The sequence below is a fragment of the Tiliqua scincoides genome, chromosome 1, assembly GCF_035046505.1.
Source record: "Tiliqua scincoides isolate rTilSci1 chromosome 1, rTilSci1.hap2, whole genome shotgun sequence".
Classification (NCBI taxonomy): Eukaryota; Metazoa; Chordata; class Lepidosauria; order Squamata; family Scincidae; genus Tiliqua; species Tiliqua scincoides.
In genome coordinates this window covers 105530825-105547856 of record NC_089821.1, presented here as the reverse complement: position 1 = coordinate 105547856, position 17032 = coordinate 105530825, and the positions used below count along the sequence as shown (strand labels likewise).

General features: G+C 44.0%; 1 protein-coding gene across 1 annotated transcript in view; it reads right to left on the bottom strand.

Moving 5' to 3' along the window:
- Nucleotides 1-256: 256 nt before the first annotated feature.
- GAD1 (glutamate decarboxylase 1) overlaps nt 257-17032 on the bottom strand; it is a 59751-nt gene continuing 42975 nt past the window's right edge. Inside the window, exons 7-16 of the mRNA XM_066634719.1 lie at nt 16754-16869; nt 14935-15014; nt 14687-14741; nt 13366-13482; nt 13049-13113; nt 7686-7764; nt 5492-5641; nt 5028-5135; nt 2267-2356; nt 257-430 (exon numbers count right to left, since the gene is read on the bottom strand). Of these exons, the coding sequence (XP_066490816.1) occupies nt 257-430; nt 2267-2356; nt 5028-5135; nt 5492-5641; nt 7686-7764; nt 13049-13113; nt 13366-13482; nt 14687-14741; nt 14935-15014; nt 16754-16869 (1034 nt within the window). The remainder of the gene's footprint in view (nt 431-2266; nt 2357-5027; nt 5136-5491; nt 5642-7685; nt 7765-13048; nt 13114-13365; nt 13483-14686; nt 14742-14934; nt 15015-16753; nt 16870-17032) is intronic.

Below are 17032 nucleotides of genomic sequence, written 5' to 3'. Positions count from 1 at the left end.
GTTAACTAGATTTATCAGGCTTAAATAAGGGCCAACAATACATTTCAAGATAATATATTTTCCCCTTCAATAAAATAACTAATACGTATATGTTTCAGTAATCTACAGGATTTTTTTTTTTGTTATTGATTTTAAAGAGGAAAATGGAACATTTAGAAAGGGATTACCTTAAAATATGTTCTACAGAACTGGTTAAAAAAAAAGCCAGTACTGGAAAACAGTGCGTTAGAGAAGTAAGGTTGGTCACTCAAGTGGGTTACAGATCTTGCCCCAATCTTTCTATTTCCTCAATGAGGAAGTCAATGTCGGACTTCGTAGCTGCTGGGTTTGAAACAACCATTCGGAAGAAGTTGCCTTTATCTCCCTGAGGCTGATAGCCGACCATTGTGGTGCCTGATTCCATCATCAGGGCCTTGATTTTGGGGGCCACCTTTTGATCAAAATAAAGGAGGAAAGAAGTTACATACCCATGTTTTTTTTTTTAAACCACCCAGTTTCCCAGTTCCTAATATGAAACAAAATCTGCCAGAGAAAAGCAGGGCTTGAATAACAAAAAGCATAGAAAGATGAAGAAACTGTAATCTAAATAGTTTATGACAAACATAATGAGGACTTTCTGTTGTTCATTAAGACAAATCATAGGGACAGTTTCATAAGTTCTATTAAACCATTGCTCATTATTCTCCTACTTATTTTAGCTCTGCTTCTAAGCAAAAACATACATGAAAGTGTTTGCAGATTTGCAAGTAGCTTCTATCACTCTTTATATCTCCTGAAATCAGCAGGACTTACCATTTTTATATTACATCATAAGGAGACATGGCCCCAAGCAGTGTTTCTCAAACTGTGGGTTGGGACCCACTAGGTGGGTCGCGAGCCAACTTCAGGTGGGTCCCCATTCATTTCAATATTTTATTTTTCATCTATTAGACTTGATGCTGCCATGGTATATGACTGCATTTGGGAAAATGTTACAGACCTGTAGCTTTTAACAAGCTACTATGTATATTCTTTTAACAATGACGGTCAATGGAACTTACTCCTGGGTAAGTGTGGGTAGGATTGCAGCCTAGGATTGTTAAGAATTTTCCTGCTTGCTGATGTCACTTCCAGTCATGACATCATTTCCGGTGGGTCCCAAGAAATTCTCATTCTAAAAAGTGGATCCCGGTGCTAAACGTGTGAGAACCACTGGCCCAAAGCAATTTGGTGCCTGAATTAGAAAATCCAAACAGTGCACCCTATGCTAGTAAAAATATAACTAACAGTACATCCTATGCATGTCTACTCAGAAGTAATTCCCACTAAGTCAAAGAGGAGTTACTCCCAGGTAAGTGTGTATATTAGATAGCAGCCAAACAAAATGCTGTAATTAACAATCTGCTGCCCTCTAATGGTACCCCAGATTTTCTTCATTGCCTGAGGCAGGCCACTTCACTCTGCTTAACTCTATGGCCAGGCTCGGCTATCAAATTAGAAAAGTATGACTTCAGTAGAAGACAGCAGTCTCCAAACTCAAGACCGCTGCGCACCAGAAAAACCCTCCCCGTTCTGAGTGACGCTTACCGTTCCGCCATGCTGATGCTAATCTTTCCACCTGATCTGTACACAGAGATGCTCTGGGCAGTCATATCTATTGCCCATAGCCCCAGTGGACATTGCACCCAGATTTTTGGGCATACACGAGTGCCCAGAGTGTCTCTTTGTATACATTGGGTGCCAGGAGTAGCAGCAGTGTGGCGAAATGGTAAGCATTGCTCACAATGGGGAGGGCTTTCTCCAAACACCAGATCCTGCCCACAGGCCATAGTTTGGAGACCCCAGGTCTATGACAACCATAACTCTATCCATAATCCTGTTATTTCAAAGTGCATTGGGCACATAGCCTACTGATGGAGTTAAAGAGAATAATTCCAAATCTAACTTAAATTAGACAATTTTTTTCTCAAACTCCCATCCCAGTGTAGAGATACTGTGTTGCTGAATTGTTTGCATTTTTTTTAAAAAAGAACCCTTTCATACACATTCCCAAGTTTTGCAATGCTTCAGTTATGACTTATGGCATATACAAACCCAAGTAAGTAAAATTAGTGATACAGTTACTATGAACAGCTGAATCCAGAGATTTCAATGAGAACCTCAGATAGTAATATACTGATAGCATTATGTGCAGGCTTAGGCCTGCCATTATACGAAGTTAAACGGACACACTAATGCAGAATCAAAGAAGTCTCATCTTTTTAGGAATACATGGTAAATTCCATACCTTATACAGTTTTTCCCTCCTCTCCTCAGAATCTGGCATCCCTCTGAGATTTGGTGGAATATACCAGAAACAAACATTTGTGTGTTCAGGCTACAGCAACACAGACAAACATAACAAATAAAATGCTAGTATTGAAAAAATTCAGACTTTTTTCTCCCATTCTGATCCCACACTGGACAAGTAGCAGTGTCTCTTACTACCATTTCTGTTCCCCTGCCTCCCCCCGGTGGGGGGCAAGCTGAAAGAGCATGCAAGCCAGGTAGAGGGGAGGCTTCAGGTCATCGTGATGTGGAGGACCCTCTTCCTAGCCACCACCCACCACACCCATCTAATCAACAGGCATTTTGTTTATTAATAATTGTTGACTGCAAATAATACTGTGGTTCCAAATGAAACCATGAGAGAATGTTAGAAGATTATCACCAATGTGTACACACTGTCTCAAAAAGTTAGCTTCCCCTGGCCTAAGATGCTCAGGGCCTCGAGGAGGAAAATACAGGTTCAACCACAGGAACAAAAGTGAAACTGTTTCCTCTGGTTATCTGCAAGGCCAGCCTCATCCTAAAATCTTCTGGATTTGTCTCTTGGACAGCCCAATCCCACTGGGCTGCCCTGCTGGTAGAATGCTGAGCAGTGCACTGTTGGAACACTGGCTGGAAAGCCAGAGCCTTCCCATGCACATCACTGGCCACCTGCCAGAGCAAATAATTGTGACACCCTGTGGCACAACTGCAATGCCCTGTGCTGGTGGAGCACTTGCTTCGCCAGTACAAAGGCATGATAGGATTGTGCCGAGAACTAATTGTCTCATGTTGAAAGACAGTGAATCAATTTCTGAATTTAAATAAAGAACTGTGGCAAACTCAGTGTCCAATCACCCAGAGTTTATGGAGTGGAACCATGAGAAGCAGCAGTGGAATTAACAAAAGTAGCAACTTTTACAGCAGAGACAACGATGTGTGGAATCTCAACTAAAAGATTACTTTAGGGCTGCCACTCAAGTTTATGAACTTCACACTCCTAGGAAACCCCGAGTTTGTGTTGATAGTACCATGCAAATATATTCAAGCTGGCACACTGCAGTATCGTTTAAGGTGAAAGGAAAACAATATGGAAGAAAAGAGGGGAGGAAACAGGCTTAGGATCAGAATACAAAGAGCTGTTTAGACTCATGAAAGACATTTGCACCAGTAAAGTTCAATTCTTCTTGTCTGGACAGCAGCTGACCCTTATTCTCCTACTGCAAACTGGCTTTGAAACTCTCCCCATCTTTAATTTTAGTAGTATTTTGTTATGTGGTATGCCATATTATTTCTTAAGGAAAGCAAATCTAACAGCACAATCCTGTGTGTGTCTATTCAGAAGCAAGTCCCTTTGTATTCCTTGGGGCTTACTCCCAGGGAAGTATATAGAATTCATGTCTCAAGTACCCTTGGGCTAATGAAACTACAGACACCTCCCCCACTCCATATATCCATGGATGCCATGGTTTCACTTATCTGTGGTACTCAAATTCCTCTATTGTGCTTATGGCTCCCCTCTCTTCATTTGCAACTGCTTTGCAAAGAGAAGATTTTTCTTTGGAATGCTTTGGAAAAGGAAACAGACAGCAAGAACCTAGACTTGTAGCTGCTAGAGCAGGGGTGCCCAAACCCTGGCCCTGGGGTCACTTGTGGCCCTCGAGGTCTCTCAATGTGGCCCTCAGGGAACCCCCAGTCTCCAATGAGACTCTGGCCCTCTGGAGATTTGTTGGAGCCCACACTGGCCCGATGCAACTGCTCTCAGTGTGAGGGCGACTGTTTGACCTCTCATGTGAGCTGTGGGATGAGGGCTCCCTCCTCTGCTTGCTGTTTCACGTCTGTGATGCAGTAGCAGCAGCAAAGGAAAGGGCAGCCTTGCTTTGTGCAAGACCTTTTATAGGCCTTGAGCTATTGCAAGACCTTCATTCATTCATATAAGATCATCTTTAATATATTCATTTATGTAAACTTATGTAAATTTATTCAAATTTTAAATGTAAATTAATTATTTTTTCCCGGCCCCCGACACAGTGTCAGAGAGATGATGTGGCCCTCCTGCCAAAAACTTTGGACACCCCTGTGCTAGAGGAAGTGACAGTGAAAACTCTGATAGGAAGTGGACAGCAGAGGAAGCAGACAAACAGCGAGAACACTAGACTCCACTTCCTGTTAGGAAACTTTCAAAAGTGAAAAGAAAAATAATCCTTTTGCAAAGCATTTGCAAAAAAAAGAAGCGAGTCATGAGTGCGACAGGGATCTGACTAGCATTCACTGCTATCCACAATTTCAAGTATCAGAGGTAGTGGCAGGAACATATCCCCTATGGATGGGGGGGGGGGGAATGCCTGTACTAATTTTATGGTTGTTTGGATTCTGTCCTCTATCCACCCATATAGCCTACATGCAATTTCAATATAATTTCAGCCCAAATGCAGTTGTTGTGATGCTGTGTAGTCTTTTTTCAAACAAGTAAGCTCTAACACAGTTAGCTAGAACCAAAAAAAGATGTTTTGAGACTTTCTTTGATGAAATCTGTAAAAAAAAGCTTGGGCCATGAACCAACCAAAGTTCAGCACTTTACGTCTCATTGATTTCAATTGGAGAGTTAAGCATGTCTTTAAATACCTTCCACTGAAATCGACAAGAGTTTCAAGTGCTTAACTTTGGACTGGATGGTGCATTTGGTTTATATTCCCCAAATGCCCAATTTAATTGAAAGAGGTTTGTGGTCCATGACTTACCACTCCTTCAAAGACCATCTCAAATTCCTCTCTGTTTTTAATTTTATTGTAGAGGTATTCTGATAATTCAAGACATTTGTTGATCTGACTTTCAAATCCCACTGTACCCTATTTTGAAAAGAAGGGGAAAAAATGAATTCAACGTTAATTTCTGTACTCTTCTTGAACCTTCTTATCTACTTTGGATATAAAAAATTTGAATTTAGTTTCTGCTATATTTTGCAGGCTATTTTATTGCTAGTCACAACTGAATATCACTGAAATATGGAATATTCTGTGAAATTTAGATTTATCTTTAGGAAATTTGATCTCAAATCAAGAACGTATGGCCCAAGTCTAACTAAGATTTACAGTAGCAGAACAGAAAATGGCCATACAGAGTTGTGTCCTAACTAGTATTAGCAGTTGTGTTCAGTTTTTGTTGATTTTCCATTTCCACAACAATCCCCCATGCTATTCATTACCTTTGCTTTCCACATCAACCAGAATTTGAAAATGTCCACATGTCGACCACACTGTATGGCTTTATCTCCAGTGTCATAGCTTATATCATATTGCTTGTCTTGTTGGAAAAGATATCCTGCGCACATCTGGTTGCATCCTTGAAGTATACCCTGTTATAAAAATATACTCTTTATATACATGAAATCTACAACAGATACAATATGTTTTAATATGCCAATACATAATCAAATACACAAGGGATTTCACTTATATTGTATGTGGTGATCTCCAAGGGAATATATGCTAGCTTTTCACACAGACCTAAATTTTTTCTGCCAATTTACCTCTAGCAACTCCTATTACTGCTGAAAAACAGATTGTTGCAAAAACCGAACGCAAAACCAATCTCTCTCAACGTCTATGTGGCTATTAAATATGCAAGTATTGTTTTGAAAAATCAATGGCAGTAACTAACAGAATGACCCTGTCTCTGAGTTACACCTGCTGAATGATCATTTCTATTCACCAGGCCTTGGCAAAGGAAATAGGAAGCACAACAACCTTTGTTGGTAAACATCAGGCAGTCCATTCCATTTATTGCTACTGCTGGCCAAACTCTCGGACTCATTTTCTTTGCTGGAAATGAGCCAAGACACATGGAACAAAAGAAACAAGAACTGGGACTGACTTTCTTTCCTGTAAAACAGCTGCATGGGACAGCAATCCTGCTTGCATACCAGAGAGTGCAAGGAAGGGGAAAACTTGTTCCGTTTCTATCCTGAGGCCCTTGGAGGAAGGGTAGAAAACTCTAATACATACAGGGCACAATCCTAACCAGGTCTACTCAGAAGTAACTCCTATTGTATTCAATGGGACTTACTCCAAGGAAAGTGAGGTTAGGATTGCAGCCACATACATGTTTTATACAGTGTTACAGAATGTATCTGCATGGAGGCATTGTTCCTATAACAGGACTCAAACCACCCCCCGGGAAACATCTGGCCTGCATCTTCTCCATGCAGGCCTTTCTACTCCTTAATTTCTAACATATGTCCTCTTAGTTACGGAGTCTGAGGATATACTATGCTGCTTTCACAGAGGCTTAGATTACGAGATGGGCAACCTGATCTAATGCTGCCTGTGCACCAGCACTGGTACTGGGTGTCGCAAATGTGTCATAAGGCACATTTGCACCACCCAGAGAGCATGTGGTGCTGGCGGGGAAACTTGTACCACCTCGTGGACGCTGTAGCAGGAGCCCCAGCTGCTGGCGGAGCTCAGGAAAGCACTGAGAAGCGCAGGGGTGTGAGGAGGCTGGTGGGAGGGCAGTGGGAGGCATTCTGGGGTGGAGGGAGTGTGGAGAGATGATGGACCAGTGGGAGGGATAGGCTCAGGAGGAGGCTAGGACCAGCAGAGGCCTCCTACCCCCTGTGTTGGGCTTAGAAGCCAGATACGGCCTTCTTGGATCTGCACCAGTGAAACAGCTGGCGCTGACCTGAGAAGCCCCATTGAGCAGGCTGGATCTTTACTTGGGCTAAGGGGACAAATGTCCCTTTCCCCTGAGGAGACCTCCAGCCTGCATGGATCCAGCACAAATTCCAGTGGTAGCCATTTGCAACCACCGCTCCTGTGCTGAATAGGATTGGGCGGTTGCAGTCCCATATACCTTACCTAGGAGTAAACATGAATTGGATTGCACTGCAAAATTCTCAAAATAAGATATACTGTGGAGCTGTGATGCTAAATTGCACATTTTTCATTGTACCACAGAGTCAAAGGTAACCTGAATATATGGATCTTTATGTCATTTTAGACATAGAAAAAGCACATTCCTTTAAAATGAAGCATCTCTCAATCCAAACAGGAACGCATTCAGTTTCTCAGCTGATGTAGCCTGGGGTAGCTTTGGCAAGGTGTCATAACAACAATATTTCCTACTCACCACAAAGTCAGCCAACAGAACCTTCTTGTTGAAAAATATGGATATGACATGAAGTGGCATATACCTACCACCAACTTAAACTGGCTTAATAAGAATTCCTCTGCCCCGGTAAAATGTATACTTCTATGAGGGGGATACTATTTACTAGATCCCCCCACCAGTGACAATTCCCAGAATTCCTCAGGTATATGACAGTTCAAATCTTTTAAACTAGAAACGTTTGTAGTGTTGATATGTTCTTTTAAAAAAAGGAATTCAGCTTCTTGGCAAACCTTTTCACGAAGAAGAATGGCAGAACATTGTAACAAAACACCCATCATCTTGTGTGGATTCCATGTGACGGAGTTGGCCCTGCAAACGAAATTAATGCGCTGAGAACTGATATAGAAAGCAGAGACGTAACCTTATATAATGTCTTTCAGAATTAATATCTCAAAACAGAAGTGCCAAGACCATCCTCGTGCAAGGATGAAATCATTTTCCTCAATTCAGAGACTCCAGTATATGTGTGTGGGGACTCCCATGTGTAGAGCAGGGAAATATTTTCTTTGGTGATCTGAGTGCTCTATATGTGAAGTGGGCAATTCTTAATTGTAGGAATGGAGCAGTCCCTGACATTGAAGGGAGCATAGCAGGTTGCAGTTCAAAGGGTATGGTCATGGTCTCATGCTAGTGGTATAGCAGTACATTTTGAAGTGCAAGAACTCAAGACACTCTCCATAGCCACGACCCACTAAAACGATAAAAAAAAAGTCTAAATTTCTTCATTACATTATTTCCTTCTCCTGCCATTTATTAAACTTTGGCTGCAATCCTAATGACACTTTCCTGAAAGTAAGCCCCATTGGACGAAACAGGACTTACTTCTGAGTAGACCTGGTTAGGATTGTGCCCTTTGAAATGTTACTGTGATTTAATTCATTTCATCCCAGCTTATCAAATTTTAGAGTGGATTACAACAGTCGCAGATAGTGACTCATAACGCCACTGCAGAGGACAAGAACAAATTAACAGCTCCTCTCTTCAAACTTTGCTGAATTGGTTTATCTTCAAGACTTGAATTTAGGGACATCAATATCAACCAGACTCCCTTAAATAAACAACTTCTCAAGGATATTGTTGGCTGCGAGAGGGTACTTCTATTTGAAAGAATGTCCACAGTGCCACACATGGTGCCAGAAAAATAATGCCATGAGTGATGGGATCTGTCTGTAGTCTAGCTCAAGCAGCCCAGATTCTTCCGCAAGATTTGTTTGATAAACACCCCAAGTTTGACGGCTGTTTTGCCATAAAATAGCGGTCTTATGCAAGTTTCAATGAGTAGATTCCCTTGACCTCAGTGGGACGTATACACTCCATTAGACAGGGTATCTTCTGTGATTTGCAAACTTTCATACGAATAAAACTTCCACCAACAATATGCAATTAATTGCTGCTAACTGGACAACGTGGCACTTCTATTTAACAAGGGCAACTGTTCCTCTTCACTCCACCATGGCACCTTTTCTAGTGGCTGCTTGCTGGTGTTTCTTCTGCAGCTTTTTAGATTGTAAGTTCTTTGAGGACATTGAATGATTTATTTAGCTATATAAATTGCTTTATTTTTTTCTGTTGAAAAGCAGTATATAAATGTTCTTGATAAAAGTAAAATACTTTTGGCCCCATGTAATGTTAAACTCTTGTACTACTAGGATAAATGTGTCCCTGCTGTGTTGGGATGGCAAAGATGCATCAATGGTCTTATTTTGTGGGACTTGGTAATGAAAAGGGCGTAACGGGCAACTGTTTCCATTTGAACCATGATTGGTTTATGTGGCAAGCATATATTTGATCTTTCCAACATTGACAAATGATCCCAAAGGCGGCCTGGGGCAATCTGTTTGAAACAGTGTGTGATGTGTGAAATTAGTAGTCCCAGTGGGACTGCTATTGTCAATCACTGATTGCAGCTGCAGCCTTAATCTGACTCATGGTGAGGGCACAAGCTAGACCAGGGGTCGGCAACCTGCGTTTCTAGAGCAGCATTTCAGCTGTCTGCTGCGGCTCCTCCAGGTGAAAGTGGCAAAGAGTGTGACAGGAGGCACCTGTGTTGGGAGTGCAGGCTGCTTCCCTCCGCCCCCTGAGCTCACTGCCCTCCTCTCCCTTCATCCCCACCTGCTCCGCATTGGTTTCCCTTTTCAATTTTGCCCTCTCTGCAGGCTTAAGCTCCCTGTTTTTCCCTTCCCCAACTCTCCAGCAGGCTCAGCCAATCAGCATCCAGCAGGCTCCTGGCTTTTTCTGTTGGAATGGCTCAGGGCCCTTCACTGGCTGACCACCAGCCAATCCTGAGCCACCTTCCTCCTCAGCCATTGCAAGCCCTTGCAGCCGGACTTTCCCTGAGCAGGTCCCCACTCAGTGCAAGGAGAGGCTTTTCCTCCACAGCAGAGGAGACATCCTGTGTGTCTACTCAGTAGTAAGCCCCATTACAGTGAATGAAGCTTGCTCCCAGGAAAGGGTGCCTGGGATGGCAGCCTTGGCACCTGCTCCTACGCGTGTCTACTCAGTTGTAAGCCCCATTACAGAGGATGAAGCTTACTCCCAGGAAAGGGCACCTGGGATGGCAGCCTTGAAGCCTGCTCAAGGCCAAGTGCAAGGAAGGGTGAGTGGGAGCCCTCACAGGTCTGTTCCAGAGTAAGCCCTGATGTAGTCCCTGGGCTACTCCCAGGAAGGTGTGGAGGGCTGTATCCTCAGCCTCCTCCTGTGCAGGTCTCCTCACAAGTAAGCCCTGCTGTAGTCAGTGGGGCTTCCTCCCAGGAAGGTGTGGAGGGCTGCAGGCTCAGCCCCCTCCTATGCAGGTCTACTCACAAGTAGTCAGTGAGGCTTCCTCCCAGGAAAGTGTGGAGATGACTGCAGCCTGAGAGCTCCAACCAACTTGTCTGCTCAGAAGTCCCATTGTAGTCAATGGGGCTTACTCCCAGGATAGTGTGGAAAAGGTTGCAGCCTGAGTGAGGGAGGGCGGGCGGGCAGGGCAGAAGCTGGCCTGTGGTTCCCCCCTTTCCCCCTCCAGGTCTGTTTGACCTTTAAGCCAATGAGGCTTACTCCCAGGATAGTGTGGAGAGGGTTGCAACCTGAGGGAGGGCAGGCAGGCAGGCAGGCAGGGCAGAAGCTGGCCTGTGGCTGCCCCCCCTTCTTCTCTTCCCCACCTCTGAAGTCTGTGTCCTTTCTTCCTTCCAGCAGGGTGCCTCTGGAAGGTGGGGGGAGTTCTTTAGTATGCATGTAAGATAAGCAGATGTCATAACCGCCATATGTATTGGAATCCTGGAAGATCTGGTGAGGAGGTAGATGTGGTGTCAGCAGTGGCCCCTTTAAGGGTCAGGCCCAGGCATCCAGCAGAGTGTGCTGCACAGCTGCAGCCACTTGAAGGCAGTAGGGCCCTCAGGGATATAAGGAGCACCTGAGGAAGGGGGTGTGGGTTGTAGAAGGAGTGCAGGTTGGAGACTAGACTAGACTAGACTGACTGACTTGGCTTATTGACTTTGACTTGGATACTCTGACTGATTTGACTGACTTACTTTGGAATCTGATCTTGGACTATGACTTGGCTTATTGACTTTGGACTCTGCCCTGGATGCTCTGACTGACTTTGTGACTAATGGACTGCTGGAGACACTGGAGTTTGGTGTGTGGCTGCTGTGCCCAAGACCTGCTGAGGACCCAGGGTCTGCTGTAGTGGTGGGAGGCTGCTGGTAAGAGAGAGGACCTCTGCAGGTTGAACAGGCAAGCTGCCCTCGAGGTGGGGTCCAGCAGGACTGCAGGGCAGAACCAGGGTCATTTGTTGGGGGAATGAAGGGGAGCTAATTTGCTTAAAGTGGGCCTAATTCTCCAGGCAGAGAATGGCCTTGGAATCAGGCAAAACACCATAGAGGACCAGGCGTCTGAAAACACAGGACAAGAATGTATGACAAAACTAACTAAAAGCTACAAGAGGGGGCTACATTATAAAAATGGGACCTATAAGAGCATAAAGGTAAAAAAAAACTATATATGCATTATCTTCATTTTAGACATCAAAAGGGTTTTGTGGCTCCTGAGGTTTTTTTTCTTCCGGAAAATGGGTCCAAATGGCTCTTTGAGTGTTTAAGGTTGCTGACCCCTGAGCTAGACTGAGTTCATAGTCATTGTGTTAAATTGTGCCATGACTAGAGTTAATAAACAGCCCAATCCTACTTAACACCCTGCGCAATGATGCAGAGGCCCTGGCACAGCTTCTCCTGCATCCTGCATGGGAGATTTGGGGCTGAGGACGTATCCTTGAGGTAAAGAGACATTTGTCTCCTTGCCCTGGGGTAAACCCAAGCAGGTGCTATAATTCCGTTCAGACCTGTGCCGAAATCATTTGCTGGCATAAGTCTGATTGATCTGTGAAGGTGGATCAGGCCTGGGAAGGGGGTTGGGATTTGGTGTGTGCCACCACTGATCCTGCCCCCTCCTGGGCCTGGTCTGCCCTCCTCCCTGTCACAATTCTTTTCCACCCCTTCCCCTGTTCTACCCACCTCACCCAGTTCAACCACCTCCCTACCTCCTACCAATCCCCATGCCAGCTTACTTGCTCTGGTGGGCATCTAGCATCTGTTGGCGCTTGGAGCTGGCTGCTAGTGGTGGTGGCCAGCCCACATGCACTGGCCTAGTCGAATTTGTGATGGCCATAAAGGATGTTATGCTGGCAGAACACGTGTTATGTCAGCAGGTCACATGTTCCGACGGCATAATCCTTCAGTAGGATTAGGCCAAAAGTTAACAGTAGCTCACGCAAAATAACAATTTGTTTCTTCAGGTATTTTCATGCATGAAGCTTAAAATTTCTCTCACTTCAGTCCAGTTTCTAATGGCATTTCATATAAATATATGGAATTACATAAATATAGGTGTGAGCAGAAGGCTCATTTGCATTACAAATACTTTTCTTCTGCATGAACACTCAAACATTAGCATTTCCCCCCCCCCCATTGTTGACTATTGCCACCTGCATTTTGTCTTCTCATTTGCTTTTTAAAAATGCTGCAATGTCCTTGAGACAGGGATTATTTCTCCTTTGGTATTTGTGAGAGCCAGGGGAAGGCTCTAACCCAGCTATTTTCAACCTTTTTCATCTAATGGCTGACTGAGAAGGCACTAAAATTGTCAAGGTACACCATCGGTTTTTGACAATTGACAAGGCATACAATACTGCACGCCTGGGGCAAAGGTCAGCAATGCTGCCCCTCCATGCGAAGTTGCCCCCTCACTCACCTGGAGTGACATGGAGCTTCGCACAGTTCTAGGACCAACCCAAGAAGTCTCCTAAGGCTTCTCTGCGGTCTTAAATTCTGCTTTCAGCAAACCTGCAACATAGTTTCCAACCGCGTCAGGAACCTCAATCAGGCTTGCTGCATGGTCCTAAAGGCACGTGGACTCAGAACCTGGGGCATTTGCCCTGTTCACAAAGTGCTAGGTCTGCTGCTGACTCACATCCCCATTGGCCCTACTAATATATGACTCTCCGCCAAACTCCTGCTGCACACCTGCAGACCATTTGAGGCACACCAATGTGCCATGGCACACTGGTTGAAAGTCACTGCTCTAACTCAATTATCATGTCAATAAAATGATGCAGTACCTTTCTATTCCATTCAGCTTATGACGATGCTTTTGGGACATAAGTAATCCAGCTCCCCAGGCACCCTGAAAATGACAGAAGAAAACATAAAGGTGTAAGCACCTTCAAAATGTCCTACCCTAGGAGGTGGCTATGAGGTCAATCGTATCAAAGCTCTGTTAACTCCACATTTCTCCCCAAACAAGGTTAAGCGGACATATTTTGCTCACACTTCAGCACAACACAAATAATTAAGTAATAATTAGTAATAATAATTAGTAAGCAAGCCTACTAGAATCCTTTTTTCTTCATAGTAAGGAATGTCTTCTGTTACTTACATCCACATGTAGCCAAAGGTTATATTTCTCACAAATGTCTGCAATCTCTTGAATTGGATCAAAGGCCCCATAAACGGTTGTGCCGGCAGTTGCATTCACATAAAGGGGAACGTATCCCTATGAGGCAAAGCAGAGAAGGCTCACCAAGAAATATACAGATATATTTAAGACTAAACTGAAACCAATTAATCTTACACCAAATTGATCCTAATTTTTTTAACCAGACTCTGTTGGCTTTTATTGGACCGTCACATTTTCAACTGCAGACTTTGGGACTATTATATAGGTATTCCCCACAACTTTTAAAATTTGAGTTTGCTTTGCTTATCATCTAGCCTGATAAAGATATTTTGCTGCTATTCTTCCTGATTAAGACATTTGCCACTCCAGAATATGTCATTTTGGTTGGTCGTAAGAAAGATATCACTATCACCAGTTGCACTGGTGGTCACAGCACATAACAGTGGCATGGCTTTTATGATGTCAGCCTAGGACTTATGACAATGGATCTCAAGATCTGCTGCCATAGGCCTTCAATAGAATTGAGCCGAAAGACTGCTGTCATAAACACTCTTACAAGGGAATATTTCCCATTGAACAAAAAGGGACAAGCAGCCCAATCCTATGCTTCCCAGTGCCCAGAGGAACAGTGGTGCCAAAGTGGCTAATGCTGTATCCTGCCAGCACAGGGAAGCCACTGGGAGGTCTCCTCAGGAGAAGGAGACTTTCATCCCCTTGCTTTACAACGTTTACAACACCTAGCGCCGGCATTAATGGCCCATCAGATTGGGTCCTTAATTCCCTGTAAATATGCATTGGATTGTGCTGTAAATACTCTGATCAATACTAAATACTCTGATCAAGAAATGAAAGCATATAAAGAATGACAGTATTTCTTAGCATATAGTCTTTCTCTAAATGACACAAAGGGAAATCTATGTGGAGAAGGTAGTCTTGAGAATGTGTATGACAAGCATGGGAGGGGTACGGGGGGTATCTGGAAAGTAGAAGTAACACAAGCAGACCATCCCTCTGCTCATGGGTCCCCTCACAGCTTGCTTTTATTCTCCTCTTCCTCTGCAGCCTCCCCCAACTTTTATGCTACTATGCTATGCTACTGACAAGGGATCCTCAGGTCTCAGAAGCAGTTTCTGGAGGGATCAGAAAGTTCAAGAAAGAGAGATTGGGTCATGCAGCTGCGCAAGTACACTGCTTCTCGTCATGGATGTTCAGTTTAGTCCATATCAGCGTGTGTTTTGAAATTCCGATTTACTAAACAAAAAAACTTAAAGGGATTTCTAAACAAGTAGAACAAAGTTACCTTTTGCTTGGCTTCCAGAATTTTGGCTTCCAAATCTGCTGGTATTATTTTGCCCCTGCAATTGTTAAGAAATACAAAATCCAAGAAAATTTAAAATCAAATGAGTAAACAGATAGAAACACTAGCCACAATTTAATTAAATTAACTGGATCTTGTCAGCAGGCCATTAGTATCTTGATGCGCTGACTCAAGTAAATAGGCAGGCACAAACAAACAAATGCTCTGTTTGAACACATGTATTATCCTACCTTTCATTGCACTTTATCAAAATCACATTTTCAGTTCCAAAACCAAGGGCAGCTCCAGCTTTCTTTATTGAGTAGTGACTCTGCAGTTAACAACAGCAACAGAATAAGAGCAACTGTTTAAAAAGTAGACAAATGTTTAATTCATAAGAAGGCATCTATTCATTTTAAGCTGTGCAGTACCAACAGTAGCCAGCAGGAGATTCACTGGTGCAGACAAAAAGGGACTGGCATGCAGGGGGCACTTGGAATCTCTTTCTATGATTACTGTGTGTTTACAGCAGCAACAGCAAAGTATCCGTGTGCAGCAACTTGAAAGCAACTCAGACACAGGTTAAAACATCCTTGGGAGTAAGCCCCACTGAATACAGTGGGATTTACTTCTGAGTACCTCTTTTGAGTACTTTACTTCTGGGGAAAACACGTAGAAGTGTGTGGACAGACTACTAACATAAGATTCAGACATAGGGATAGAGTGTCACCACAAACTATCGGCTTTAAAGATTTCCAAAGAAATTTGCTGGACTGAGTCCTCAATATGGTTAATATTGATAATATAGATAATATTGTTACAGTTATTCTGAGGTATAAAAAGTAACAGATCAAGTATTCTCAACGCAAACTTTTTTGGAGGGGGCACAATTTATTGTTGAATATATCCAATATCAATATATCCAATATATCCAATTTTAATCCTTCTGAAAATCTTGTTCCTTCTACTGAAATGTCTTCTTTCCACTCACTGTTACAATCTGACTAGCACCTTGGTTGGAGAAGGTAATATGTAATATGGCAACATCCGTCATGGGAAGGAATTGAAAGTTGTCTTTATGTCGGTCTTTATTTTGTATACACCGTCCCCAAAGCTAGGCATTAATTCTGTCCTGACTTACATGATTCAGGGCGCAATCTAACTGGCACTTAGGCTGGCATAGGTGCCCCGGGAGGGTCGCATGCGTGGGAGGAAACTGTGTCGGTGCATCTAGATGCACCGATGCACGGAGGCCAGCAGAAGCCTCTGCGGCGGCTTCTGCACCACTGCTTGCGTCAGTGCACCCATGCCGACACAAGTGGCGAAGGTAGGCATGGGGTGTGTGGAGGAGGTGGGAGCGAGGGTGGGCAATGGGCGGCGTGTGGGGAGCCGGGGGTGGGGCGGTTATGCTGGATCCCAACCCCCGTTCCCGGGAGAACGGAGCGGCTTCAAGCTGCTCCGCTCTGCTCTCCTCAGACTTGCAGCACCACCAGAGGCGGCACAGGTCTGAGGAGACCCATTGGGGTGAGCAGCCCTTACTCAGGGGTAAGGGGAAGAGCTTCCCCTTGCGTCTGGCTGAGCCGCTGCAGCCAACAAACCTGTGATGGATGCAGCGCAAGCCTCCTGGCTTGCCTGCTCCAGCGCAGGTTTGGATTGCGCCCTCAGTATATAAGTAGTGATACTGTTCAATCCATGCTAGTCAGCTTCATGTGGGGGTTCTTCTCCACAGGTGGTGTAGCTCTAAGAAGCCATATACACAGATGGGGGTCCCTACCCTCCTCCTAGTCCACAGAGGTTCTGTCCTTGAACAGATAAGGAACCCATGGCTCCATGGTGACAAGATCCTCCAACAGCCATTTTAAAGATAGAAGCTGCCCACAATCAATTGTTCAATCAGAAGCAAATTTTCTGCAACAGCGGCAATTAAATAGCTGAAATTTGGAAAGGGGAGAAATGCATAACCAGGCAGTCATGTTCCTTCAGGACTGGGCTGATGATGACAGAAAAGTGTTTCCTTTGTACTCCTCCAGGAATTACAGTGGTGATAGTTAATTAGCTTATTTCGCTCACATGTTCTGAGGTAAAGAGGACCAGTTTAGGCACTGCAGCCATGCCTTTGGTTTTGACATCTGGGAAATACTTGTAGCGGGCAGCCATGATGCTATACATATTGGATATAGCACCACCTGGAACAGAGTACATGGTATTAAAATATTAGAAAAGAAAAGAAAAGAGAGATGGAAACGTCTGATATTATAAACAACATTATGCCAGAAGCATCGTCTGTTAAATGTGCTGTATGTGCCCATTTCAATCAAGCAAGGAAAAATAAGTAACTGACGCATCAAT